This window comes from Ochlerotatus camptorhynchus, unplaced genomic scaffold, assembly GCF_037179485.1.
Source record: "Ochlerotatus camptorhynchus isolate MF236.1 unplaced genomic scaffold, CSIRO-AGI_Acam_v1.1 ptg000196l, whole genome shotgun sequence".
NCBI classification, from domain to species: Eukaryota; Metazoa; Arthropoda; class Insecta; order Diptera; family Culicidae; genus Ochlerotatus; species Ochlerotatus camptorhynchus.
This window is the reverse complement of record NW_027040686.1, coordinates 4,356,350-4,384,211: the sequence shown is the minus strand read 5'-3', so window position 1 is coordinate 4,384,211 and position 27,862 is coordinate 4,356,350. Positions and strand designations below refer to the sequence as shown.

The window sequence follows — 27,862 nt, the reverse complement described above, 5'->3', positions numbered from 1 at the left end:
GCTGTTGAAATAATGATTCAATTAAATCTTCCAATCCGCAATTTTTCAAAAAATCATTAGTCTTGCTATCATATATTCAAATTTATGGTATGATCCGGCTCTTGGTATCACGTTACCGGTGTGAACAGCAAAACTTCATTCCTGACCAACGTAACTAGGTCAGTCGTCAGCTGGCAATTGCAGTCGTACAATTCCGTCCAAATAAGGCAATCAAAACTGCATCTTGTCTGAGCAAATTTACACGACTTGAATTATCTCGTTTATCGTTTCGATTATCACTCCATCTTGTGTTGTTACCGGGCGATCATATACCCACCCATCATCATCGCTCACTTCATCGTTCGGGCAACAGACACACACACACACCATACCCTTTATCCGGCGTGACACGGTGAGCTATATTTTCTGCGTTCGCTTTCCCTTAGTCGTTCATGGCATCGGTTTTTCGGTTGTTTTTGTGCTAAACTGTCTTATCACGAAACAACCCATGCAAAACTGTTTTGACACAACGCGTGTGTCGCCACCCGTTGCGTTCAATAGCCCCTTTCTACGTAGGCACCTAATTGAATGTTTACTCGCGAAACCGCTTGCTACAGAGTCGGTATGGTGGCACAACCACGACGCGGAGACGATGGAACCGCCCAAAACAGTCCATAAAATGAGCGCCCAGCATGACTTGTTTGTTTCTAGGACATCACCACTATTGGTATGAACAAAAATGGTTTGAGGTCTGTTTCTGTTTCTAGATATGTAATGATGTTTCTAGTGGCCAACGTGAGGCCATTTGAATTTGCATGGCGGGGAAGACTGTTGGTGGCTTCGGTTTGCAATTCCAAATGGCGGCGCTAAGCATGGCAGATTAAAATCTTTCCACCGTAGTAGTGATTAGCAGTTTTGTTTACTTTTTTTTTGGGCAAAGTAGATGTTGTTTGGAGATGTGCGTGCATTATGAGAAGGTCTGAAGGGTAATGCAAGGAGAAGTTAAGCCAAGTTGGGCAATCCAGTCTTCGTGAGAGATGAATGATTCATATTATTTTAGATTCCTTGTATGGACATGGTCAGGGTTGATTTGTGTTTTATGCAAATCAATTTGGTTTTTGGAACGGCAAATTCACAACATCATTTGATTTAAGATTTCATCAATTGCCAATATGCGAGTGCGTAAGCAAATATATGTAGGAAAACGTGGCAGTCATGGGTACTTTTCTCACAGCGCCTACGATTGACACGTAACTCGCACCGGTACTTAGTATCATTACATAAAGGGTGTCCACGATGAAATTGCCACACTATGAAATTGCTCTAACTTTTTAACCGTTGGGTAGAATTTAATGAAAATTTGGGTGGATTTAGTTCATAGTGCATTATTTACATCCTGCAAGTTTTAAAGTCCTGTGATCAAAACTCGCGGAAATGGAGTCGAAAGAACAGCTCGTGCGTGATAAAATCTTGCGCATTCATCACGAGAACAAGGATCTCTCGCATCGTTCCATCGCTAAAACGTTGGGAATCGCGAATTCCACGGTGTCGCGAGTGATTAAGCGGTTCGAAGAACGGTTGACCACCGATCGGAAGCCCAGAAGTGAAGGAAAAAGTATTCCGTACAACACCAAAAATCACAACCGCGTAGTTGGGGCTTTCAACCGAAATCCGAACGCCTCCGTTAGGGATGTGGCTAAGAAGCTGCACCTAAGCCGAAGTTTTGTCCAGAAGGCCAAAACTAAGGCTGGGCTTCGAACGTTCAAGGTACAAAAGGCCCCTAATCGCGACGAGAAGCAGAACAAGTCCGCCAAAACCCGTGCCAAGAAGTTGTACCTCAACATGCTGACGAAAGTTGAATGCTGCATCATGGACGACGAAACATATGTGAAGGCCGACTTCAAACAGATCCCCGGCAACCTGTTTTTCACGGCCAAGGATAAGTTCAGCGTTCCGGAGCATGTCCGCACTCAGAAGATGTCCAAATTTGCGAAGAAATTCCTGGTTTGGCAAGCCATCTGCACGTGCGGGAAGCGGATTGCACCTTTCGTGACCCAGGACACGATGAACGGACAGGTGTACATAAAAGAGTGCCTCCAGAAGCGGCTGCTTCCTCTCCTGAAGGCCCACAACGTCCCAACAATCTTCTGGCCGGATTTGGCCTCATGCCACTACTCCAAGGACGTGCTGAAGTGGTATGCGGACAATAAGGTCAATTTCGTGCCGAAAATGTTCAACCCTCCCAACACTCCGGAGCTCCGCCCCATCGAGAAGTACTGGGCGATTATGAAGCAGCACCTTCTTAAACGACCTAAGGTAGTGAAGACAGTCGAGGAACTGAAGAAAGTATGGGTTTACATGCAAAAAACGGTTGATTCACAGGTTGTGCAGAATCTTATGGCCGGGGTTAAGGCCAAGGTGCGGGCATTTGCGTATGGACTGTAAATAAAATACGAGTAAAATGGTAAAATGAAGTTTAATAGTTATTTCTCAATCCCTGAAAATTTGATGGCAATCGGATGAAAACTCGAATTTTGCGAATCAATTTTGTGTGTGGCAATTTCATCGTGGACACCCTTTATATCCTATAATTCTGGTGCGATTATGGTGATACGATACAGAGTAAAAAAATGGCCGCACTATCATTTAATATTTTCTGGAACACAAATCACGGACACTTTGCGCATGAAATTCTATCAGGGTGGCAATGAACAAAAACCAGGACAGAAATCGAAAACATCCGCGAAAACCGAGAATTAACCGGGAATTTGCTTGGATCTTTATAACATTTTGTTTGTACCTCAATCGAATTTTGTTAATAATTATTCTAAGTCCGATATCTAGAATATTTCTTCAAACCCAGATATTTTTACTGATCCATACCTAATTATACCAAAAATTAAGTTTTAGAACGTTGATAACTTCATTCCACGGAACAGAATCTGGAAAATGACTCCATTTCTGGGAATACATGTCCAGAAATTTCCAAGCTTGAGATCACACATTTCTTATTGCTACAATTTTCTGATGTTTCACCAATTCCAACACCACCAACATCTTGAAATTTGCTCTAAATCAAAGTATCAGAATGTTTTTGAATTTTTGTTAATCCTGAATCTGGATGTTTTCAATGTTTAAATGTACTTTTTGAACTTATAGAACTCAATATATCCTTGCAAATGTCGCAAGAATTTCCTTTAGATCATTCTAAAATGTCTTTAGAATTACTTTTACTTTCAGGATTCATATAATTCAGTCAGGTATTCCTTAGAAATTGGCTCCATGACAATCTCGGTATTCAGTGCAGATTACTTATGCAATTGCCTTCAAATAATTATCGCAAGATTTTTTGTTATTTCTTCTTAATTTTCTTTACAATTTGCTTAGAATATTCATCGGAATTCTCTCGGTATGCCATTGATAATTAAGAAAATAATTCTCTCAATATTTCCTTGGATTTCACCTTAGAATTCCATGGAAAATGTTCTTCCAACTTGCAAGTGCTTTTCCCGCGATTTTCGCTGAAAACTCTTGCTAGCCGTTATTCTGGCCTCTGCTGGCAAAACAGTGAAAAAAAAATAGACAGGATGTCTACTACCTGAAAAAAACCTGGAAAACCGTGAATTTACAGGGAATTTTATTTTTTTCTGGAAAAACCTGGAATATTCAGGGAATTTTGGTTCCACTCAGGGAATTTTCCAATTATCACTTCATTCGTAATTCAAAAGAAGTTTTTCGTTCAGTTTCTCGAAACGTTTCTTAAGGATACTGAACTTGACAAGCATCTGAGAGTTAAGACAACGTGTGCAAACGAGACAAGTTCATTCAGAGAGTCTTGTCACGCTCGCTCTTCGCTGATTTGTATGTGTAGGATCAAAATCGTCGTAAAAAGGAAACAGTCGAAGAAGGGAGACTGGCAACCATCAAAAGAAAGCGTACGAAGCATGTATTGTATAAGAATAAGCATGCCAGACAGCAGATCTGAGAGCCTACATAGATTTTTTTTTTTGAGCTTCAGAGAGGGTCGGAGATCTACTGAGAAATTTGTTGAGCTTCAGGGTAGTTCGTAGATCTTGAGAACAGAACTACAAACAAATTAAAAGTTATTAACTGAAATTCATAAAAACAAAATCACAAGAGAGGTCGTTGATTTTCAGATAAATGTTCAAAGAAAATTTCAAAACTTCAAGCAAGCAAAAATAATTTCAAATCAATTTGTAAAACTATAAGCGAAATTTTGCAAATCTTCAGGAAATTTCGCATAACTTCAGACAAGTCCAAGAATCTACAGTGAAATATAAAGTATTTCACAGAAGTTTGGAGATCCTCGAAACATTATTCAACATCAGAAAAGTTCGTAGATCTTCAGAACAAAGCTACAGAACTTTGAAAAAAATTACAGGACTTCAGAAAAAACCACAAGAATCTCAGAAATGCTAATGGATCTTCAGTAGAAATTGCAGAACTTCAGGGAAGTTCGGCGATTTAAAACAAATATTTACACGATTTCAGAAAAATTTGTAGATCTTAAGAGAGACATTTAAAACTTCAAAGAAGCTTAAATATTTTCAGATAAATTTTGACAACAATCTTCAAGGAAATTTTCAAGTCCTCATGGTAACCCGAGAGGAATTTACAAAACATCAGAGAAGTTTGCAGATCTACTGAGAAATCTATTGAGCCTCAAGTTTTTTTTTTGTGGATCTTGGGAACAGAGCTACGGAGCTTAAGACAACTTTACAGAACTTTAAAGATATTTGCAGGAATTTGACAGAAAGTTTCACAGTTTCACATAAATGTGAGATCTTCAGAAAAATTCGTTAAATGTCAGAAAAGCACCTCAATTCCAAAAACAAATCGCAACGAAGTACAAAAGTACAATATTTTGCAGAACTCCATGGAAGTCGGAAATAGATAGATATAAAGAACTTCAGAGAAGTCCGTAGACCTTAAGAGAAGTCTGTAGAACGTCAGAAAGTTCGTACGTTTTTAGAAAAAATTTCAAAACTTCAGCAAAACTCACAGATCTTCGGGAAGTTCGCCGATCTTTAGATCAAGAATCCACAAAGAAATTTAAAGAACTTTAGAAAAGTTCGGAGATCTACTGTGAAATTTATTGAACTTCAGGGCAGTTCGTAGATCTTTAGAGCAGAAATACAGTACTTCAGAAAACTTCACAGAATTTGAAATAAATTTTAGGAGCTTCAGAAAAGTTCAGAGGGTAGATCGTAAATCTTCTCAAAAATTAGCAGATGTTTAAATAAATTTTCAGAATTTTACTGCCATTCTTGGATTTTGAAAGACATTTACAGAACTTCAGGTAAGTTCGCTGATCTTTAGAGATATTTGCACAGCTTCAGAAAAATTAGAAAAACTTAAGAATACTTCCTAAAACTTCCGGAAAGCTCAAAAATTTCTAGATAATCTTTTAATTATTTAGAAAATTGTATAGATGTTCAGAGATATTTGCAGATATTCATTGAATCATGAAAATCTGCTGAGAAAATTACAGAACTTTCGAGAAGTTTGTAGATTATTAGAAATTCTGTGAACATCAGAGATTCAAGGATCTTAAATCTTCAGGAATTCAGGAACTTTGTAGATTTTTAGAAAAATTTGCAGATCTTCTGAAGAACACACAGAACTGCGAAATCTGTAGAACTACCGAGACATCTGCAGATTGTCAGGAAAGATTGTTGATCTTTAAAGAAATTTTACCGGAGAACAGAAACAAAACTTCAGGGACGTCAGAAGGTTTGAAGACCTTGCAGAATTGAGTTCTAAACAGAAATTTTCATAACTCAAGGAATCATTTAGATCTATAGAGTACTTTACCCACTACCTTGTCGAAAGTTGGTATCGACATCCTGGCGAAGTTGTGAAATCCTTTTTCATCTTTATATCGCAGTTCTTCAAGGACAAGGTGACCCAGATCCCTGCCGGTGTTCCTCCCGAGCAACTATATCCTACTCCACAAAGTTCACCTTCTATTTCTCATTTTATTTGAAATAATAAAAGCAAATACGTCTGCCGAAACTAGAGCAATTTTCCGGTAATTCTTGATGGAAGTATTTACTTTCGATTCCTGATACAGTTTTGTTTTGTAATCTAAATTGACAGTTCTTTCGACAGATGCAAGCAGTGTGAACACCATCAAACAGGGGGGTTCGACAAAGTGTGTCGAAAGTAAATTCGAGCAGAGTTTTCATTATTGCGGCGGTCAAAATCAGACCAAGAAATCAGACAGTCTAAACGGACCTTAAGAGATTTTAGACTTGTGAAACCATGATTTATTCTATCTTGTTGAGATTAAACTCATGATGTTCTGCTCAGTAAGCAAAAACGGTTGCTCTAAGGCCACCGAGCCCCTCATATTACATTATACCGTTACTCAAGTTGTTATAACTATTCAAACCCGGCACCGACGACAACGAAAAGTTTTACAGAATACACGATGAACAAGTGATCTTACCATAAATTTTTAATATGAAAGGACCTGGGACCGCGTTTTTCTGCTCAGTAAGCAAGCCACTGCAACCAACGATCTTTCAAATGCGAAAACTAAAAGCAAGCTATTCAAATGAAATAACGTTCTAGAATTTCACTTATTATGTAATGAATAACAGAAATACGCGATAATTCATATAGTTTCAGCGGCTGATGGCTAATTTTAAATATACTAACGCTACTGCCTACGGCGACTACGACGGCAATCACGACAACGACTACGACGGCCAAGACGACGGTGCCTACGACGACGTCAACAGCGAATTTGTAACTTACCATTTGCCTAGGCACCTCCAGTTGAGCTTCATGTCTGCTATCTGTCACTGTTTGCAAACATATCTACACACTACTAAAAAGTCATCTAAATTTCGGTTCCCTAAGACCGACACATGTAAGCGGGCCTTTTGACACAAGAATCAGTTGAAAGAAACGTGAAAATCAATTCAATCAATTGTTCTCTTCGTCGACTAGCTGATGTTTCGGTTTGAGAACACTTAATTTTACATGAAATGTTTGTTTACGTTCTATGATTTACGTCCAATATGGATTACGTCTCGTGTAGAAGTAGTTATTTCTAAGTGTGTAATAGCAATTCCTTTGTTGTAATACTTTCTTCAACGAAAACAAATTTTCTTACAAGGTCATGGTCATCTGGGAGGAGGTTCGCGTCTAGTGCTTTCCCCAGGAACCGTTCACGGCCACCAGCTACCGCCTGTCCAGTCTTGGGCGTATCCAGCGAGCTCACAATCTCCGACACTGGCGAGAGACCAGCAGACGAGCACTTTTGCAAGCCAACTCACTGATTCACGGCAACGTCGGCCACCGAATCACCACCAAAACTCACGACGGACACATTATCAGCACTTTCAAACTCGCACACGGTGACGAGATTCTCGATAGAACTACACGCCGAAAGCGTGACATCCGAACAGGTGAACAAGGCTCTCGGGAGGCAATGAAGATCACAAGCACACTTAACGTACACACCGCTGATAAAACACACCCGTGCAAAGAAACGGATCCAATAAACGTCACTCTCGCGAAAGCAAACCCGTCGTCTTCGAACGGCTAAAAAAAAGGAACTTGGTGAGCAATTTTGTTATACGGAATTACCACTGAAAATCAACCGGATATGCACGAATTTCACCACACCTATCTGCGAAACACGTTCAGAAACACTTTTGTTACACTTTCGGTATCAATTTCGGTCGAAAACACTTAATTCTTTGCAAAAATAGTTGCGAGCGAATTAACACCGACCGTGCCGAGCTCTTTCACGCACCTTTGTCAAATCTGTCGAGAAAAATAATGTCTTTCTGGGAAAAATACACAAAATGTGTTTTATTTATCTTAAGTTAAAATTTATAAAATGTTAAAATTCCAAACATCTCAAAATGCTCTTGCCCGACCCTTTAAAAACAAAAATATGTACATAAATAAATGCTTATAGAACATGCAAACTTTTGGAATGTTCGAAATCAGGGACACATGACCACTGAGAAAACTGACAAATTTACCAAGAACTTTTGGTAATTTTTCTGAACTTTTGTGTAATTTTTTCACAGATTTTTTTTTATTATGTCTCAAACCTTGTTTTCTTAGTAAATTACATTAAAACACGTTTTAATAAAATTTCAATAATTTGACCAAAATTTCTTGTCCTCCGATTTTTTTCTTAATTATTATCCATAATTTTAAACATTCCAAAAGTTTGAATTTAAAAACAAAATTTCTTTGATTTGTTTTCCGTCGATATTATTCTCCGTACAGAATATCAATGCTACCGACGCCAGTGAGGCCAGTGGACCCTATCTATCGACTCCGACTCTGAAGGAAGGCGTAATCGAAGATTTTAATGCCTCAGAAAATCCCAACGGCGCCGACTGGGCTTGAACCCAGGCTCTTTGGAGTAAGCTTTCATAAGCTTTCTTTTTAATAATGAACAAAACTACAAGGGACAGCCCTATGGGGTTGTACGCAATGGTGACGTAGGACTACGTGGTCTTATATAATAAATGTTTTTTGTTAACTACAGCAGGAGCTTATGTTTTGTGTAGGAATAGGAATTTGAGCGGGGTTCTCTCTGTTTATACTCTTTATTATGACTATGATTGCCCTGAAATGAACCTTTTGATATGAATTTTAGTTGGGACACGTTCAGAAATTTAACTCTTTTGGAAAATCTTGGTGGCTCTGAAAAGGACCGATGGTAGTACAGGCTTAAAGCCTTTGGAAGATGATGATGACGAGTAGGCAGTTGGATCAGAAAGTCGGACCGGACAATCTCATATTCTTCGGTTCAATGATTGGACACTCGCAAAAGTCTCGGCCCGTCTGCTGCTGGACAGGGGTAGAACTGATGTCTGCGACAGATTGGAAGGCCGCAGAATATCAGTGTTCACCCAGCTCAAGTTCCTCCCCTTTGAGGCTGTTCGTTAACTACGTAGACAGTTTTTTGGTAGTCTTGACCCCCCCCCCTCCCCGTATTTACCGTAAGATTTGATAAAGAGAAACCAATCGTTGAGATATTGTCAAAAGTCTAACACTACTTCTTGACGCCAAACTCGGCCAACGGATTCTAAACTCGGTCTAACGCATTGAACCGCCATTGAAACGCCAATGAATTCACTTCGGCCTATCGGTTAATATAAATATTGATTTGGTCGGAGCGCTTCTTTTGTTTTTGGGAATAATGGGTGCAAACCTTCATATCACGCGTTCTCATTGGCTTCGTTTGGAAGCTTATTAACTAAAGTATCGTACCAAATGCATAATTGACATGTTAACTCTGAAATCTTGGATTTATTTGAAGTTTTTTGCTCGATAGGCCCGAAATGGGCGATTAGGCCGAAGTAGCTTTTTACCCTACTACCTTTATTTATTTTCTCTACCGCGCTAAATGAAACGAGTAGAAATAAGACGGGACGTCGGTAACAACAAACGTATCAATGAGCGTGTTTGCCGTCGAGTTATTAACGAAACAGAAAGTCGATGAAGAGAATCGATCAAAATCACATGCACCCCTGCTTCCAAGTTTGGTTACAAGATTACAACTCTGGTGAGCATTTTTTGTGGTCATTGGGGGCGTGTGGTTCTGAATATTTATGGCAAAGAGTGTGCAAAATGTTACGCATTTGCATCCTTCCTATTCGCACACGCCCGAAGATCAGAGGTGAATGCCACTTCGACTTGCTACGTCTGCTAACGAGTCTCTGATGACAGTGTTGGGGAATTCAGCAATGCTACATCGACATGTTTCGTCTAGAAACGATTCTCTGATGACTGTGTTGGCGAAGCAGCTTATGCATGTACGTAATTGGTGGATTTTTTAGTTAATTTCGGCGCTTCTGGACAATGCTTGACATTGAGTAATTTTAAATAGTTTATTGTTGAAAATCAACAAACAGAAATATTGCATAGAAATATTTCTGATCGATTTGTGATAAAATTATTGAAATTGGTCCAGGGGCAGCTGAGTTATTGACGTTCAAATTCTTTCATAATTTCGTTACATGTTCCATTTTTGGTTTTTCACAAAGTGTACCCCCATATATTAATCACAGACGTAATCCTACATCAAAAAATCAAAATTTGGACAAGGACGTTTGGAGATATTTAGGTTTTTTCAATATGTTGTTAATTATTTCTTGAAATTACTAAAAACATTTTTTGTTGTGTGTTTTTATAGCGTTCGTGTTAAAAAATAAATGTTTTTAAACCAATCAATATTATACGACCTTTAGCAGACCGTGGTGTTACATTCGCCCGTGCCAATTTTAGCGGTTTACAAAAGTATTACAATTAGTAATATCTCACGGAAAGCGTAGTTATCATTTAATAGATTACCCATAACCGTTTTACATTGAAGATTAGCAAAATTTGCACTTTTATTAGGAAAAACAACAGGTAGTGTGTACAGTTTTTACGCTTCTGTCTAATTTGTTACATACGACGATTGACGCCTCCATAGAAGTTAGGTGTCGTATTTAACATTAAGCTATGTTTTGATCGGTTGCCACATACGACAGTTAGTTAGCAAAAGAAACAGAAATGAGGTAGCGGATCCAAATGTTGCCTCTAGGAAGAGTATATAGAGTAGTGTCTGGTCCAGTCCGCATCGTGCTCTCTTGCCGTGCGGATCTATTTGCTTTTTGCTGAAGGAAGTGTTACTACTACCTAAAGCTACAACAAATTTAAACAGCACTTTTCAGTGCTCAACCTGTAAAATTTCTACCTTGTTCAACTTTATTCCTCTTCGATCCTTGTTTGGACCCTACCCGAGGTAATCCTTCTTGGATATCGATTTGGAAAATTCCTCTTCGATCCTTCAGATTCTTATAGTAATCTGCTTGGAAGTCGATTTGGATAAAAAATTACTGCCGCCATGGCGCCTAAACGCAAAAGAAAGGGGCAAACTCTTGACCCCCCTTCTGAAGAAATTAATTTGAGTAATCAATTTGATTTGCTCACGGATGATGAGAATGATCCATCATCCAAGAAAAATTCTAGTAAACTTTCCCGGCTTAATGCCAAGAAGGAAAAGATTCCCCCTATTGTGATAACCACTTCCGATTTCCATGCTCTTCGCATGGAACTTTTGAATTTCGTGAAAGTTAAGTTTTCACTACAAATTGGACGTCGGGGTGAATGCCGTGTATTGGCTGAAACCTTGGACGGATTTAAATGTCTTCTCAAGTATCTTACTGAGAAGAAGCACAAATTTTTTACTTACGACACCAAAACTGAACGTGTGTTCAAGGTTGTCATGAAAGGACTGCCCAGTGATGAATCCCTGGATCAGATCAAAGATGAACTGGCAAAATTACTTGGAGTTGTGCCACTCCAAGTAATCAAAATGAAAATGAAATCCCGTCCTGGCGATTCGCGCAACGGGATTTCTAATGATTTTTATTTAGTTCACTTCAAGTCTAGTGAACTAAACAACCTTAAAGCCTTAGAAAAAGCTAGCCTTATGCTCCATGTCCGAGTGAAGTGGGAACACTTCAGGAAGACTGGAGGAAATTTCCAAAACCTCACTCAGTGCCGGAAGTGCCAGGGATGGGGTCACGGAACTAAAAATTGCTACATGCCAGCTAAATGCATGAATTGTGGTGATTCCTCTCACGCAAAGGACGACTGTCCTGTGAAGGAAGATCCTAAGAAATTTAAATGTTCAAATTGTGGTGAAAACCACAAATCCAATTTTTGGGAATGTAAGACTCGCAAAGCGATCCTACAATCTCGTTCTAACCTACAGGTAAGAAACGCTCAACGTTTCCGACCAGGTACAAATTCCTCTGCTGTTAACAACGGTCAGCGAGGAACAAATTCTACATTCGTACCCGTAGGTACAAATATCACCCCTGCTTCAAATTTTTCATCTGTACCTACTCCCCTCGCTGCTAACAATGTTCAGCGAGTTAATGGAGCTACCTATGCTGCTATTGCAGCGGGTAGAAATCAAAATACTAACCAAAATAATTCTAACGGAAATTTTGACAATTTTGACTTAGGAAGCATTACTGCCCCTAAAATGGAATTTTTACAGAAATCATTAATTGACATGATTTCTGATATGCTTAAATCTAACTCCATGTTCGATGCTATTCAAACTGGAGTAAAATTTGCAAATAATATTGTCATGACTTTAAAATTCAGTAATGGATTTTAAAGCATTAAATATTGTAAATTGGAATGCTCGATCTCTTAAAGATAATGAAGACGAGCTATTTAACTTTTTGCGAGTTCATAACGTGCATATTGCCGTTATAACTGAAACGTTCCTTAAACCTGACCATAAGGTTAAGAAGGACGCAAATTACTTGATTTATAGAAATGATCGTCTTGATGGACCCTGTGGTGGCGTTGCCATCATTATTCATAGACGAATCAAACATAAAATTCTTTCTTCATTTGAAACCAAAGTTTTTGAAACTTTGGGAGTTTCTGTAGAAACAAAATTTGGACAACTTACGTTTATAGCTGCCTATTTGCCATTCCAATGCGTAGGCCAGAAAAAGAATTTTCTCAAGGGTGACCTCCAGAAACTTACCCGTCATAGGTCTAAATTCTTCATTATTGGTGATTTTAATTCAAAACACCGCTCATGGAATAATGCTCAAAGCAATTCCAATGGTAATATTCTGTTTGATGATTGTTCTGCAGGTTATTACACTATTCAATATCCAAACAGCCCAACATGCTTTTCTTCTGCAAGAAATCCCTCCACTATTGATTTGGTCTTAACTGACTCATGTAAACTTTGTAGCCAACTGGTTACCCATGCTGACTTCGGTTCTGATCACCTTTCTGTAACTTTTGAAATATCCCAAGAAATAATTTGTAATCCCAACAGCTCTACTTTCAATTACCATAGAGCTGATTGGGAGCAATATCGAACATTTATGGAATATAACTTCGATCCAAACATTCCTTTGCAAACCAAAGATGAAATTAACTATGCTCTTGAATCTCTGACTACTTCTATAGTTGCAGCAAGAGCTGCCTCAGTACCAAAATGCGAGGTTAAATTCGATTCAATTATAATAGACGATGATCTTCAGCTCTTGATCCGTCTTAAAAATGTCCGTAGGAGACAATTTCAAAGAACACGCGATCCTGATATGAAAGTTATCTGGCGGGATTTGCAAAAACAAATTAAAAAGCGATTCTCTGCCCTGAGGAACAAAACTTTTGAAAATTATGTTTCTAAATTAGACCCGAGTTCCAAACCCTTTTGGAAACTCACAAAAATTTTGAAAAAACCTCAAAAGCCAATTCCAGCGCTTAAAGAAGGTGGTAAAATTTTGATCACAAATTTGGAAAAAGCTCAGAAACTTGCTAAGCAATTCGAGAGTTCCCATAATTTCAGTTTGGGTCTTACTAGTCCTATTGAGAATCAGGTTGCTCGGGATTATCTGAATATTTTCTCTCGGGAAAATATTTTTGATGATTCCTGGGGGACTGATTTGGACGAAGTAAGGTCTATAACTAAAAAGTTTCAAAATATGAAAGCTCCAGGTGATGATGGAATTTTCTATATCCTCATCAAAAAACTCCCAGAGAGTACCTTGTCTTTCTTGGTAAAATTATTCAACAGATGTTTCCATTTGGCATACTTTCCTGATAAATGGAAAAATGCAAAAGTTGTTCCAATTTTGAAGCCGGATAAAAATCCAGCTGAAGCTTCTAGCTACCGCCCAATAAGTTTGCTTTCTTCAATAAGTAAACTTTTTGAAAAGATAATTTTGAATAGAATGATGCTTCACATCAATACGAACTCAATTTTTGCAGATGAGCAGTTTGGATTTCGCCATGGGCATTCAACTACTCATCAACTCTTAAGAGTTACCAATTTAATTCGTTCAAACAAATCGGAAGGCCACTCAACTGGAGTTGCTCTTCTAGACATAGAAAAAGCATTCGACAGTGTTTGGCATGAAGGTTTGATTGCTAAATTGAAAAAGTTTAATTTTCCACTTTATATTATGAAATTAGTTCAAAATTATTTAACTGACAGAACTCTGCAGGTAAATTATCAAAATTCCAAATCTAATCGACTACCTGTTAGAGCAGGAGTTCCTCAGGGTAGCATTCTTGGGCCTATATTGTATAACATTTTCACTTCGGACCTCCCTGATTTGCCTCAGGGTTGCCACAAATCTTTGTTCGCTGATGACACAGGCATTTCCGCTAAAGGAAGAAGTCTTCGTGTTATTTGCAGCAGACTGCAGAAAAGTTTAAATATTTTCTCTTCTTATTTACAAAAATGGAAGATTTCTCCCAACGCTTCCAAAACTCAACTTATAATATTTCCACACAAGCCTAGAGCTTGGTTTTTGAAACCTAGTAGTAGTCACATAGTCACTATGAACGGAGTTCCAATTTCCTGGTCAAACCAAGTGAAATATCTTGGATTAATACTTGACCAAAAATTAACTTTTAAAGATCACATTGAGGGCATTCAAGCCAACTGTAACAAATATATAAAATGTTTGTATCCTCTTATAAACAGGAAATCCAAACTTTGCCTGACGAATAAACTTCTAATATTTAAACAAGTTTTTAGACCGGCCATGCTTTACGCTGTGCCAATATGGTCTTGTTGTTGCACTACCAGGAAAAAAGCACTTCAAAGGATTCAGAACAAAGTTCTGAAAATGATTTTGAAGTTGCCTCCCTGGTACAGTACTACCGAGGTACATAGAATTTCGAATGTTGAGACTTTAGAACAAATGTCCAACAAAATAATGAATAATTTCAGGCAAAAATCGTTGCAATCCTCAATTGCAACGATTAATTCCCTTTATACTTAGATAAGATTTAGTTTTAGTTTTTAGTTTTAAGATATCAATTGTTATACTGACATGCAGGTTAAAAAAACCTGTTTAAAATACTTAATTGCCAAGACATGAACAATGTAAAAACACACTAAAATTTGGAACAAATAAAGAGTTAAAAAAAGTAGTGTCTGGTAGAATTAAAATGTCAATTTGTTTAAGTTTGTTACATACGACCCAATCAAAAAGGACTCCAGAATTTTGCTAAGTTTCATGAAATTCAGAGAGGCAAAAATGAAATCGAATCGTCAGTTGGCGTGGGACTGCTCATGATTTAAGATATGTGGATTTCCTTGAATATAAAAAGTAAAACATCAATTCTTCCACTACTGTTGGCCGATAGAAAATTTATTCGCTTTCAGTGAACACGAAAGGATCGTATGGACATTGACAAAGTTTTCTTGTTCCAGAGTGTATTCAATTTGCAATGTCTTAAGTATATGCATGAACATTTGGTGAAGTAGGTATAAGTATAAGTATAATTAAACTTTAAATATTTTTTTTTGTTACTGTATGTAGTTTTTGTTTGTTCTCTTGAAAGCTTGGAAATCAAAAAAAAAAAAACAATATTTCAAATTAGTGCAAACACATATTTGGCATTAGAATTTGTGGAAGCATATAATCTTGAAAATTTGGTTATGTCTCAGGATTTGAAATATTTGCTTCAATCCTAGGATCTGATTTTTTTACTTATTGTCGAAGCCTGATGGTCTGAAAATTTGACTTGATTCCGGAATCTTGCATATTTGTTCAATTAACAGTTCGAAAAAGTAGTGCAAATTTCTGTCAAAAAAATGTAAATAATTGGAGGGTCATGTAGCATACTAGTTTGCATTTTAGAACATGTAAAGTTATGAGACTTTTCATTAAATATTTCAAGTATTGTACACGGTCGATAAGACTAACTCAGAACGAGAGTCATTTTTACCCAGATGAATGAGAAATTTCTAAAAACGCAGTTCACTGAAAAGTTCCTAGATCGGCCCCTTGCTCAGTTCAGGAATCTTTAATTCTGATAAGGTGTTGACCCTCAAAATATTTCTTGTTATAAATCCTGGATTCCGTTAATCAGTCCAATAGCCTAATGAGTGAAATGCTGTTGACTTGAATAATTTATTGAAAGCTCATGAAGCTAACTCCCCCTGCTGGTGACATTCGACATTCGTACCGGATCCGATCGCTTTCAGAAATTGCATGTCGCTGTGTCATGAAAGCGAACAACATTTCAGCACATAATTTTCCAGCCATTTAAAACCGACCTTCCATTCGTTGCATGTTGCCCTCTGCCTTTCAACATATTGGCTTCTTTCTACTTTCCACAAACAATGAATAAAGGTAAAACAAAAAGTAGCAAGGAGAAACATGTTGGCTCACAATTCAAGCAAGAACAATACTCAGTGCAAAAGAAGATGTGGGTAACAGGCTGCTATAAGCAACCACGTGCCGTCGTGACCCTTTCACCGTGACATTGATGTTTTTAACCCACTTTTCACGGACGAACAACGGCGACCGAGAAATTCTTTTGTCCGCGGGCCACAAATTTTCACCCAAAGCTCTACTCACGGCGATGAGTTTGGCTGATGGGTAAGCTGGAGGGCAGACTCCGCAGTACCTACTATTCCGAGAATTTCCAATTTGGCGAGGCGATGGGGTGGGAAATCTTATAACGTTCAACCTTGGTGCGCAAGTTAGTGCTGTATGTTCAAGGTAAGTAGGGATGATGCCGACGAAAGAACTTTTGTTAAGCAGTTGAATTAAATTACTATCCGATGCACTGTGCAGTCGTTCCGCTTCGCTTATTGCATTCAACGAGTGCAGCCAGCAGCAGTGTAATATTATACTACGTGGTTCTTTGCCAGGTATGATCTCAACTTTAAAGATGATATACTACGGCTCGATGAGTTGTGTGGTTTTCCGTTGCTTTGTTGGTTTTGTGATGGGCACTAGTTTCGAAACGTTTCAATTCGTTCTAGTCTGAGCAGTTTTTTGATGAGAAAAAAATTCCTTGGATATTAGATTTTCTCGTGTTGAAAAAATTTCAATCAACAGTCGAATTTCTGTCACCTCAAATGGACACATATGATGGCGACACGTAACTGTTGCTGACACCGTCAAACTTTTGCCCAGTGATAGGGAAGATTTTTCATCGCTTTCTACCCACACTCAAACCAAACGAACCAACGAAAATGGGAAATCTGCCACAGCAAATGAAGCGAGACGATGAATCTGAAATTGAATTCGCAATTTCATTCCATCTATCCAATATCCAATACTCGTGGCTTGGCTTGGCTGGTTGCCTCGGGTCATGAGCTACGAAGGCTGCTCTGCTTGAATGGGGGAGCACGTTAAATTCGACGATGTCATGTTGCTGCATGCAGTCAGTGGAAATTGTATCAACCAGCCTCACCTTTGTCCACAGCCATGTGTGATGTTAGCGCCAATTCGTTTCAATTAAGAAAGTATTTATCACCAATAATTACTTAATTCACTTCTTGTGCACGAGACTTTGTGTTGAGTGTCGCCGAGTTAATGAATTCCCCATCTATTGGTTACCTCGTCGCGACGACCGAGGCGGCGGGAAATTCACAACAACTCAGGGTGTGCAAACGTGACTTTTTATGGAGTTCCTGCGATGCGAAGCACGAGACATTCACACACTTGCTAATTGGGACTGTCATTATCGAAATTGAGACTTGTCCATAGTGGGTCCGGGTTGGATTGCGGTGTGATCCGCCCACACCGGACTAAGTAAGAGAACGGGGTCTTTCTGCACGACACGGAGATGGCAAGCAAATCATTGAGCTAATTGAAGGCTGATCTCAAGAGTGAATCAGAATCGTCTGCATTTGGCGTGTGTCCGCCCCCACACATATCAGCTGAAATAGGTGCTTATTACAAATTACTAGCTCCAATTTTATAGATCAAGTGTACTTGTATATGTAAAAGGAATAAGGAAGAATTTGTCAATTCAATCATAGGGAAGTATGGGGCCAGGATGTGATGCTTTTCTTATTCATAATGTCACATGACTTTCAATCAAATCAAGGATGAATTTTCAAATATTACACGCATCTGGTTTTGTAAACAAAGATTAAATCATTAATTTGACGAAACTCTTAACTTGCCTACCAACATTTTGAGGAAAGTTTACCCTTCTTGATGGTGGTGTTAGTTTGCTTGGACGAGCTAATAGTTGCGATAAATTGACATTTAAATCTTTGTTTAAAAAGCAGATACGTCTATTTGAAAATTCATCCTTAAAATCTAACTAATCAAGCACATCACTGTTGTGTGCTGCTACGAATGATAGATTGAAAGATTAATGATTTGGAGGTCCTCGGTATAGTTTGCTTATGAATATTGCAGCCATCGCTATTCAGCCTAAGGACTGGTTGTCCGTAGTTACTTTTATGTTATTTGCAACTTTTCTTTATTCTAAGCGAGTTACTGGGGGAGATTTCTTTCGGGTTGTACAAGCCGTGCCCTCCGATCTTTCCTATCGTTACTCGTACTTCAGCTGTAACTTTCCCGTGGTGGTAAAAGTCTATCTTATACCTACTGGTACGCGTAGTTCCAATGGTGTGCATTATTCAGCCGATTGCCAGCCAGTGGTTTATGAATATGAATTCACTATTTACATATTTATGTGACATATTTACTTCCTGGTCCGACGTTTCTCAAGATTTCACCTGCATTACAATGTTGCGCCCACAAGCACGGTTGATAAGGTTTTAAAGTTTCCTTAACAAAGAAGCCAGAACAATAACAACCACACTTCCTAGGTATTGCTCCATTTCGTCTGGTATGTGACTGGTATATATTTGTATGAATTTTCAAAATATGTTTTTGAACGATAAACTTGAAAAATTACGTTTTCCCGATTCCCAATTAAATTGTTGTCAAACAAGGTATCATATATACATGAACAAGATATTACAGAGATGAATCTGATAATCGAATCGAAAAAAATATGAATTTTGATTATCGCGTTAAATTTCACTCGTTTAATTTAGAGCTAAACGATGGGCGGAACAGGTAGAGCGTGATCTAAGGACTGTACTCGAAAAAAAAAAAACGCACCAGACAAAAGTGTTCGCCAAAAATTTATTTTAAGTCGGATTTTCTGGAAACTTTCAGGGAATGAACTAATACATATGGATTATGTTTCGGCATAATTACTTTATTCAATTTCATTTCCATCGCTGAAAGCCCACACCTTTCCCTTAAGACCCCTTATTACATTTTGTGCAATGGTGTAGTCGACCTTTTTGGTCACTTTCATCCATTCTTTCTTCAACTCCAGCTCGTTCTTAAACACCTTGGACGATTTTCGAACTTTGGCCTTCATTATGGCCCAAAATCTTTCCACCGGACGAATCTCTGGTGAATTTGGGGTTGGCGGTTTTTGGTACAAAAACAACGTTATTGTCCCTGTACCAATCCAACGTCGATCGCGCGTAATGGCATGATGTCAGGTCCGGCCAAAGCAATGTCTCGCCTCCGTGGGACCGCAGGAAGGGCAACAGAGGTTTCTGAAAGCACTCGGTGCGGTAAATTTCGCTGTTGATGGTACCCATTGTGATGTATGGTTTACTCAGTTTACCGCATTGGCATATTGGCAGAGCAAGTATTTTTTGGTGAATTTGTCCACTTTCTTCTTCCTTATGTCTTCCGGAACATCAAACCGTGATTTGGTGTAGGTTTCGTCATCCATAACCACACACATCGGTTTCGTTAACCACTCTCGATACAGCTTCCTTGCGCGGGATTTGGCCGCCGTGTTTTGTTGATCTCGCCGGTTCGGTGCCTTCCGGACCTTGAATACACGAAGCTCAGCTCGTTTCATGGTTTGCTGAACGAACCAGGCGGAACACTTTGCCTTGAGAGCCGCGTCGCGAATCGAAAGGTTCGAATTACGCTTGACAAATCCAACACCTTCCGGGTCTTCACAGGGTCAGCTGTCTTCAATTTTCTTCCACTTCCAGCCCGCCGCTCGGTCGTCTAGGACTCCTTAAACGATTTTACCACCCGAGACACAGTTGTATGGGTGGTTCCCAGGTGTCGCAGTCGGATTTTCCATGACGGCGCGCAAAATTCTCCGGCGATTTTCTTCTTTTTTCGATGACATCTCAATAACCACTGAACCGATTGTTATGAAATTTTGCACATGTAAACTAGTTATACCCAGATTTTCATCAATTTTTACCCACGGATAAAAAAAGTTACACACGGATAAAAATGGTGCATTTTTTTCGAGTACAAGCCTTAGCGAGCATTGGGTATGACCGAGGATGGAGAGCGGCAGCTGCAAACCGAGTATTGTGGCGTACTATTGTTGATTATGTCTTATCTTAAATGTGATGTTCTACAAATAAATGTATGTATGTGATCTTCTTCTCTCGTGGAAACCATGACCATGACCAAACAGATTCATTCTGGACCGACTGTCTAAACAAAAAAAAAATAGATTCTATATTTTAGGGTGACCAGTGAACCGGGAAATCGGATAAACCGGGTGAATTTCGATGACAACTCGGTAAAAAATATAATTCGTCATCTTTTCGAAAAAAAAAGATGTCAAAACGCTTGGGCTAGACTACATTTTAAGGATTCAATTACTTTGAATATTAGAATTAAAGAACTATTAGGAGAATTTTTCCAACTCAAATTTGTGCAGCTTTTAGAATTAATTCTAAAGACAACACCAAGGTATTTCAGTGAATATTTGCTAGAGAATTTTAGGAATAACTCTAAGAGAGTTTTCACCAGAACTCCCAAGTCAATTGAGTGAGTTCAGAGGAAAATATTTAAGTTGCTTTCTGGAAACTTCCATAACGACTGTGAGAGGATTCTAGGATTCGTTAAAAATATTCAAGGGATTCGAATTTTGGGGGTACAATTGCAAAGGAATTCTGCGAAGATCTTTAAGGAAGTTCCGATGATAATTCCAAGCGCCTTACAAAAATAATGTTTAGAGAATCTTAAGGAGAATTCCAAGCCATTCCCAGATTAATTTAGAGAAGAACTCCAAGATAATTCTGAGCAAAATTTGAAGACAATATTCGACGGAAGAATTTCTTCAGTCCGTGTTGGCAGGGAAAGGGGAGTATAAGTTTTGCTCACAAAAGCTAATAGGCCCTTTCAATTATTGGTCGAAAACTCTGACGTGAATTTCATGGGAGTTCTACGCAGAATTTCAAGAATTCAAGTGAATTTAAAAAATGGAGTTCCATTGGATTCTTAGATAGAGTTTAGATTCGGTGGACGAATAATAAAACAAAAGGTTTAGCGTTTTCTACAGAGACTGTTGTAAAGAAATTTTCATAGGACTCTCAGAGAGAACTTCAAAGTTTTTTAGATGAATTCTGAAAAAAAAAACTTCATGAAGGGAAATTCTAAAGGAAATGCTTGAGAAAAATCAAAAATCCTTCAAAGTTTTGAGCGAATTTTTAAAGACAAAATGTGAACATTTCGAACCAAATTCAAGATCCAGGAAACATGTTCCGATCTTAGAAATGATCCTAGTGATCTGTTCTGCTCAATCGCAATTAGTTTTATGCTTAATTTGAATGTATATCACGAAATCGGGGAAATTTCCAAAATTCCGGGAAAAAAGCCGGGAAATTTGACCCCTTATGTGCTCATTACCAGACGGCTGTAAATCGATAACAGTCGATAACGTCTGCAATGCAAATCCATCATTACAGACGTTTATGTAGACGTTATCGACGGTTATCGATAATAGCCCTCTCATTACCTACTCTTGTTCACTATCATCAAAGCTTCCATGCTTCCGACAATGTAGATAAATAAGTTCGATCATCGGTGCAGTAATGTTGATTTCGTTATTTACTCTTGGCTGTTCTTGCTTTCTCATTTTAATTGTCATTGTCATTTGAAGAGATTCAATCAAGCACATCCGTTTCGAGTGAGTACGCATGGTTAAATCGAAATGGTTGAATATCCGCATTGCGTTTGGCCAGGGAAAACTACTCGTAGAAGTATAGAATGAATGACGATTTTGACTAAAATGTGATACCCACTCGAAAGATTTGTATCATCCGGTGCTCGTTTATCCATTATCTGATCTTTCTGCGTTGCCTGAGGTTATAGGCTTTTAATTAATTCCACACATTTTTGCCCCAGAGTACCTACGTTACGATTTGTGTCAAAATCGATAAGATAAGCCACCACCATCACGGTCTCTATTTTGTTCGCTATCAGAAAAATGCAGTCCTATACTTAGCGCAGTCCTCCTACGCTCGCGATTACTTTCGCCCACTATAATACCTTTGCTAATTCTCTGTTACCTTCATTTCTCTCCTACAGATTGCACTGAAACAATCGAAAACTACGCATCGATCGAAGATGTAAGCTGGATACGTACAATAATTCGTGTGAAACAAACTGTGATCCCTAGACGACAACACCGGAACGGACAACACCAACACCATGGACACCATAGAGGAAGTAGTTACGACAAAACCGATGGACGCCGCCACCGACGATGGTGGCGAAATGGTGGACTTGCCACCGACTATTGTGACCGATACGGTAGTAGACAATGACTCGACAAAATCCTCGCAGGATTCCTCGTTTACCGTGACGGAGTACAACAGCTCATCGCTGATGGAAGTGGTTCCAGAAAAACCGGCAGCTACTGCCGAAATTATCGAGCTTATTGATGGAGGTCTTCCCGCAAAAGATATGATTGAGACCGACGCAGTCAAGGTGCTAAATGGGGGCGATGGCAGTGATAGTGGGGTAGAATTTGGCGGTATTAGTGGTTCGTTGAACGATACCGGGGTACTGCAGAGAGCGTTAAGTAATAACAGCGCCGGGTATGCTAGCAGTTGCTGCGGACTGGAGGAAGGCAACGGAGTCAGTGTGTCGTGCAACTCCAGTATGATCAGTTATTGCTCTGATGCGTATGACAAGACCGGAAGTACGATCCTGCTTGCTAATGGAAGACTGAGCAACGACTACTGTGCTAGCGAAGGTGGTAGTGAGAGTTCCTCGGTTACGGGTGGACCAGTCAGTTCCTTGCGAAAGGCGGGTGGTACTACAAAGAAAAAGGTAGCCATGAAGGAACCGTTGACCACAAGATCACCACGAAAATCAGCAGAGAGTATTACATCGGTGAGAAGTAGCTCACGATCCAGAGCTTCCTCGCTGGGACGATCGGTTTCATTGAACTTGAAGACGCCTCCAACCTCAGCGTTGAATGTTCGAGAGCGTGCTAGATCTCGGGAGAAAATAATTTCTTCCAGTGCCACGATGGGTAAGACTACGGTGACGTCTAAACAAGCGACGCAAGCCAAGCGACCGGTTAAGCCAGATTCGTTACCAACCGGCATCAAAGAAGGCTCACCCACAATACAGAGGGTTAGTTTATCCAGAACTCCTTCGGTAACGCGTGGTCGAACTCCATTGGGTACTCCTACGGACGACGGCCGTTGGCCATCGGTAGGCGGTAAAGGCAACACGACACCTCGTTCTTCCGGCCGGGCTAGCTCGGTTGCTCCGGAAGGCCTCGCAATTAAAACTCGCGTCGGAACGCTAGCCCTGGAGGCGAAAGTTAGCTGCCCGTTGGATAAATTTGGAACTCTTCCTCGGCGTCGGAAAGAGAAATCCGCTGAAGACTTGAAAAGCTCAAGCTCTCGCAGCGAGTCCGTAACTCGTGAATCAAATCGTATGACATCGTCGCTGATGAAAAAGCTACCATCGTCCAAACAGGAAACGCCCACGAAGACAATGCCGAGTTATCCGCGGTTGGTGGGCGTAACCAAGAAGCTAGTCCAGAAAACGAAGATCTACCACGAAACCAGTGTTCAAACGGCGATTACCAGCAAGGATGTCGAAGATGCATTTAGCGGTAACGCCAAAAACATCAAGGTAGATGCGGTAGAGATGTGCCACAGATATACCCAATCGGATATCCGTGATAAAGAGATGGAAAAACTGGAAGAGAAGCTCAAAAAGCTATCAGCCGAGTACTCCACGCTGATGACGAAGCACTCGGAGAAGAGCCAAATGGTGACGGCCCTGGAGCAAAAACTGCTCAAGGAACGCGAGGAAAAACTGGCCGCACAGAAGGAATTGCAGTGCAACAGCGAACGAGTGCTGGGGATGTTGGAATCGGTACATGGGGCTCCACTCGAAAGCGCCGAAGAGTATGACAGTTTGTTGATTTTGGAGTCGCAGCTGCAGCAGTCCGGAACGGTGCTGGAGAAGAAGCAGGAGGAAATCGCCAAATTGAAGAGGAGTTGCCGTGTGCTGCAGAGCGATATGGAACGGTCGCTGAAGAATCAGGAGGAATTGTTGAGGCAGAAGACTGAACTGGAGGAGGAATCGTGCGAAATGCAGGACTTCCTCCAGGCGGAGAAGGCATCCTGTATGGATGCGCTGAAAGATGCGGAGTTGGAGATTTCGCAACTGAAGCAGTCGCTTGCTCAGAGAGAAAGTGAAATCGAGAGACAACAGGACGAGTGTAGGCATTTGGTGAGGATTGGGGAGCAGAGAAGGTGAGACTAATCTTACTTTGTATGGGACGGTTATCAGTGAGTTTATTGCATTCTTTTTTTTATGACAGACAAGAGTTTCTCGGAATGCAGGCCAAGTACAATGCACTGGAGAGTCGATCGAAGGACATCCTACTGCAGCAGGGGGCAGCCGTGTCCGGTGCATCGGTGGCATTGTCCGGTTTGGGTTCGAGGTTGGATCACCTGGTGGAGCAGTTGATTGCTTCGTACAACATTTCCGAGCAGGATTTGGAGGTGAGTGCACTTGCCTGTGCTTTATTCAAACACCACTAGTCTTGATATAGTTCATAATGGTAACTTACGTTATCTTATCTGTCTTGAAATTAATGCACTAGGATTTAGATAGATTCTTTGCTCGGGGGTAGCTATCTTCTATAAAGTTCTTCAGACATAGTGAGAGAGAGAGAGAGAGAAATATCTTGAACGTCCTTTCAAACTTAAATTTCTAGAAATCCGTAACTTCTGAAACCAGCATTTTTATTTTACTCGATCTACAAATATTTGAATTATTATAGAAGCATACATGTATGGAACCTTTGCAGATACTTGTCTGGAAGAACCGATGACAATTTATTGGTCTCTTGAATTGCATAGTTTAACGAAAACGCCGAAACTCTTTTCCATCTAGGTACCCATAAAATATATCTCTCCTGCTAGCTGTCCTAGTTGTTATGATAGTTTGCTAACAATGATCTTTTCTTCAATTCTCTGTTCCATAAACGACCATTTCTGTCACTAATCACTTTGACAAATAATTCGAACAATTCATGATCCCTTTGTTCCATCACCACCATCACCACCACCACCATCCAACATATTCCAAAACTTGCGTGATCCTAGAGGTTGCGTACTATACGGTAAGTTCTTTCACTGCTTTCGTTCCATCCATCTACGTTTGCCTTCCTCCTCTATAACGGATAGCCCTATCCCAGTCTCCGTGTGTACTAGCAACAACTAGTAGGTAGTCTTCGTTTGATAGTCCACTAGGAAGCATGATGGCTGATTTAGCTAGCGCCAGACAACGAGTGGGTAGCCTACTAGTAATTAGTTAAGAGAGATTCTCCTATACTGTCAGTTTTTGCTTGAGTTGAAACGAGCATGCTCCTTGAGTGACTAGCTATTTGAAGACTTCTGAGTCTTAGCGATTTCTCAACTTTTCGTTCCAGGACGTAATCTATCACAACGAAGCGTACACTAACAGTAGTAGCGGCGATGGTAGTCCGGAATCCGAACAACCTGGTGGTGGTAATCAGAATGATCTACAACAGCAGCAGCGGCATCAGGCACTGCAACAGGACTCCCCTCAGAAATCCTGCAAGAGCGACACTCCGCTGTCTCCTCAGCGGGGCCATTCGTTCATAGCTGCTGTGATAAGTGCGATCAAAAATGCCACCAGCAAGTCGACCGCGCTGAAAAAAAGTGCATCCGCTGCTGCTTCGAGGGATAAGCGGGAACTATGTGGTCATGGTGAGGTTTCAGAACGATTCGGAAAATGAATTGATTTCTAACATTTACTTACTTTTCATCACAGAGTCCGACTCAACGGAGATGCTCGATTCCGAAACCGAGCCCTGTCTGATGATGGACAACGTCCTGGAGGACGTGGCCATGCCGGATTCACATTCCCACAACATGGTCTCTTCGTCGACTCGAATTTCCCAAATCGAGATGCCATCCTCGCTCGAGAGCGGTGCCAACATGATGATCTCCCATGACGAATCACTGGATAACCTGTCGCAGGCAATTACCAATCGGCAGCAGATCGAGCTACAGTCCAGTATTATTGCCAGTGGTCGGTCGCCACGGTTCCGTCGATCGTGCAGCGGCTCGGAACAGCGAGCTGGAACGGCTGGGGCCGATCATACCACCACTAGTCATTCCTCGTCGCTTGAGGACGATGAGAACAGCTGCTGCGCGGAGGCATCCATGGGCGAGATGCCATCGATCTGCGAGTACTGCAACGCCCAATCGCTGGTCGATCAGGTAATAGATGTGGACAATTTAATCACCAAGCTTCTGAAGGTGCTGCGGATTGTGCAGATGGATAACGATCACTGCATACAGGAGTTAATCGGTCACAAGTAAGTTCAGTCACCCAAACGATCGCAGCTCGTAGGTACATTCATTTGTGGATGTTTTTTTTTAGAAACAAACTAGCTTTAACCAACGAGGAGATTCAGGACCGCGTGAAGGAGTTCGAAGATCTAAACGTGAAACTAAAAGACGATCTCAAAGATGCCTCGCAACAGCTACTGGCACGTGGAAACGAACTGGTCAAGAGCAAAGCCGAGCTCCAGTCCCATCGAATGGAGATTGATGTGAGTTGATTGAGGGGGGAAATCTGTTTCCAATATAGCATTAAGTCTGCAATTATTATTTGTGTTTGATGTGTTTGACTATCAAATCGAGTTATGTGATATGAATCTACGAATTTCGGCATCCTCTGATCTTATCAAGGACTCGCTAGCGTGCGCAGAAGGGGTGGCCAACAAGTCTAAAACTGACATCGTCAGTCATTCTTTTCACACGGTTTTGTTGATCTCAAATGGATACACAATATTTAAATTAGTTTAACTCTTCGAGAACCGGTATTCTGCTGGGTTCCGGAGCACTGCGGAATACCAGGCAACTCAGAAGCTGACCTTCTGGCTGGGGCAGGACCATCTGCCCCTCGCTATACCAACGAAGTACCGTTACACGATGTCAAGCGCTGGATCGTGAGCAAAGTACGGGAAGCTTGGGACGCAGAGTGGGCCCAAAACCGCTCCCTCTTCATCAGACGGATCAAAGGGACGACGAGGAAATGGACAGATCAGTGGGGTCAGAAGATAGCGTCGCGTTTGAGGACCGGTTACACCAAGATCTCGCACAATTTCGGTGGAACGCCGTCCCACAGGACTTGCGTCGGTTGTAGAACTCCAGCCTCAATCTAGCACATTCTATGCGTATGCCCTCAGTATCAGAAACTGCGGGAATGATCCTTCCACACTGGCACATTACTGAATGCGCTTTTTAAAGGATGCGGCTTTGTATTTTAAAGTTCAGTCTTTTTTTTATTTCTATCGACTGTTGGGACATCTCTGCCTGGTGGGGGCCCTCCCGGTTCCCCCGGTGTGGAGCTCTGTCTTATTCAGATTTTAATGTTGTGTCTTTAATATGTTGTGTAAATGTACGATCGCGCCAGGAACCAATTTTCAGTTGAAGTAAACACTGTAATAAACTACTCTGTCTACCTGTCATTCTGAGGCCCCACCAAACATGAACGAGATGAACTAACCTACGGCTAAAAATTTCAAAAATAAAGTTAAACAACAAAAAATAATCTTCGAGCACCAAACTGAAAATGAACTCGACACTTTTATCAAAATGTTGTACCTATCTCGGTTTCTATTTATCCGTTTTCTAATGTTATTATGGAAATTTCCTAGAGTTAAATCAATCAGTTTTAGTTTAGTTTTAGTTCAGCCAATCGTACCAATCACCATATGACATGAC

General features: G+C 40.3%; 2 protein-coding genes across 3 annotated transcripts in view; both read left to right on the top strand.

Moving 5' to 3' along the window:
- LOC135702723 (probable peroxisomal acyl-coenzyme A oxidase 1) overlaps positions 1 to 27,862 on the top strand; it is a 365,647-nt gene that overhangs the window by 304,822 nt on the left and 32,963 nt on the right. The gene's annotated exons all lie outside the window — the stretch shown is intronic.
- Positions 1 to 27,862, top strand: part of corn (cornetto) — a 159,823-nt gene that overhangs the window by 127,311 nt on the left and 4,650 nt on the right. The window contains exons 3-7 of one of the 2 annotated variants that reach the window (XM_065223734.1): positions 22,155 to 24,349; positions 24,418 to 24,601; positions 25,534 to 25,834; positions 25,899 to 26,448; positions 26,514 to 26,685. In XM_065223734.1, coding sequence (XP_065079806.1) covers positions 22,278 to 24,349; positions 24,418 to 24,601; positions 25,534 to 25,834; positions 25,899 to 26,448; positions 26,514 to 26,685 — 3,279 coding nt within the window. In that variant the 5' untranslated portion in view covers positions 22,155 to 22,277. Of the gene's footprint in view, positions 1 to 22,147; positions 24,350 to 24,417; positions 24,602 to 25,533; positions 25,835 to 25,898; positions 26,449 to 26,513; positions 26,686 to 27,862 lie in introns of those variants that run through there. The other variant, XM_065223735.1, reaches the window with a different exon arrangement.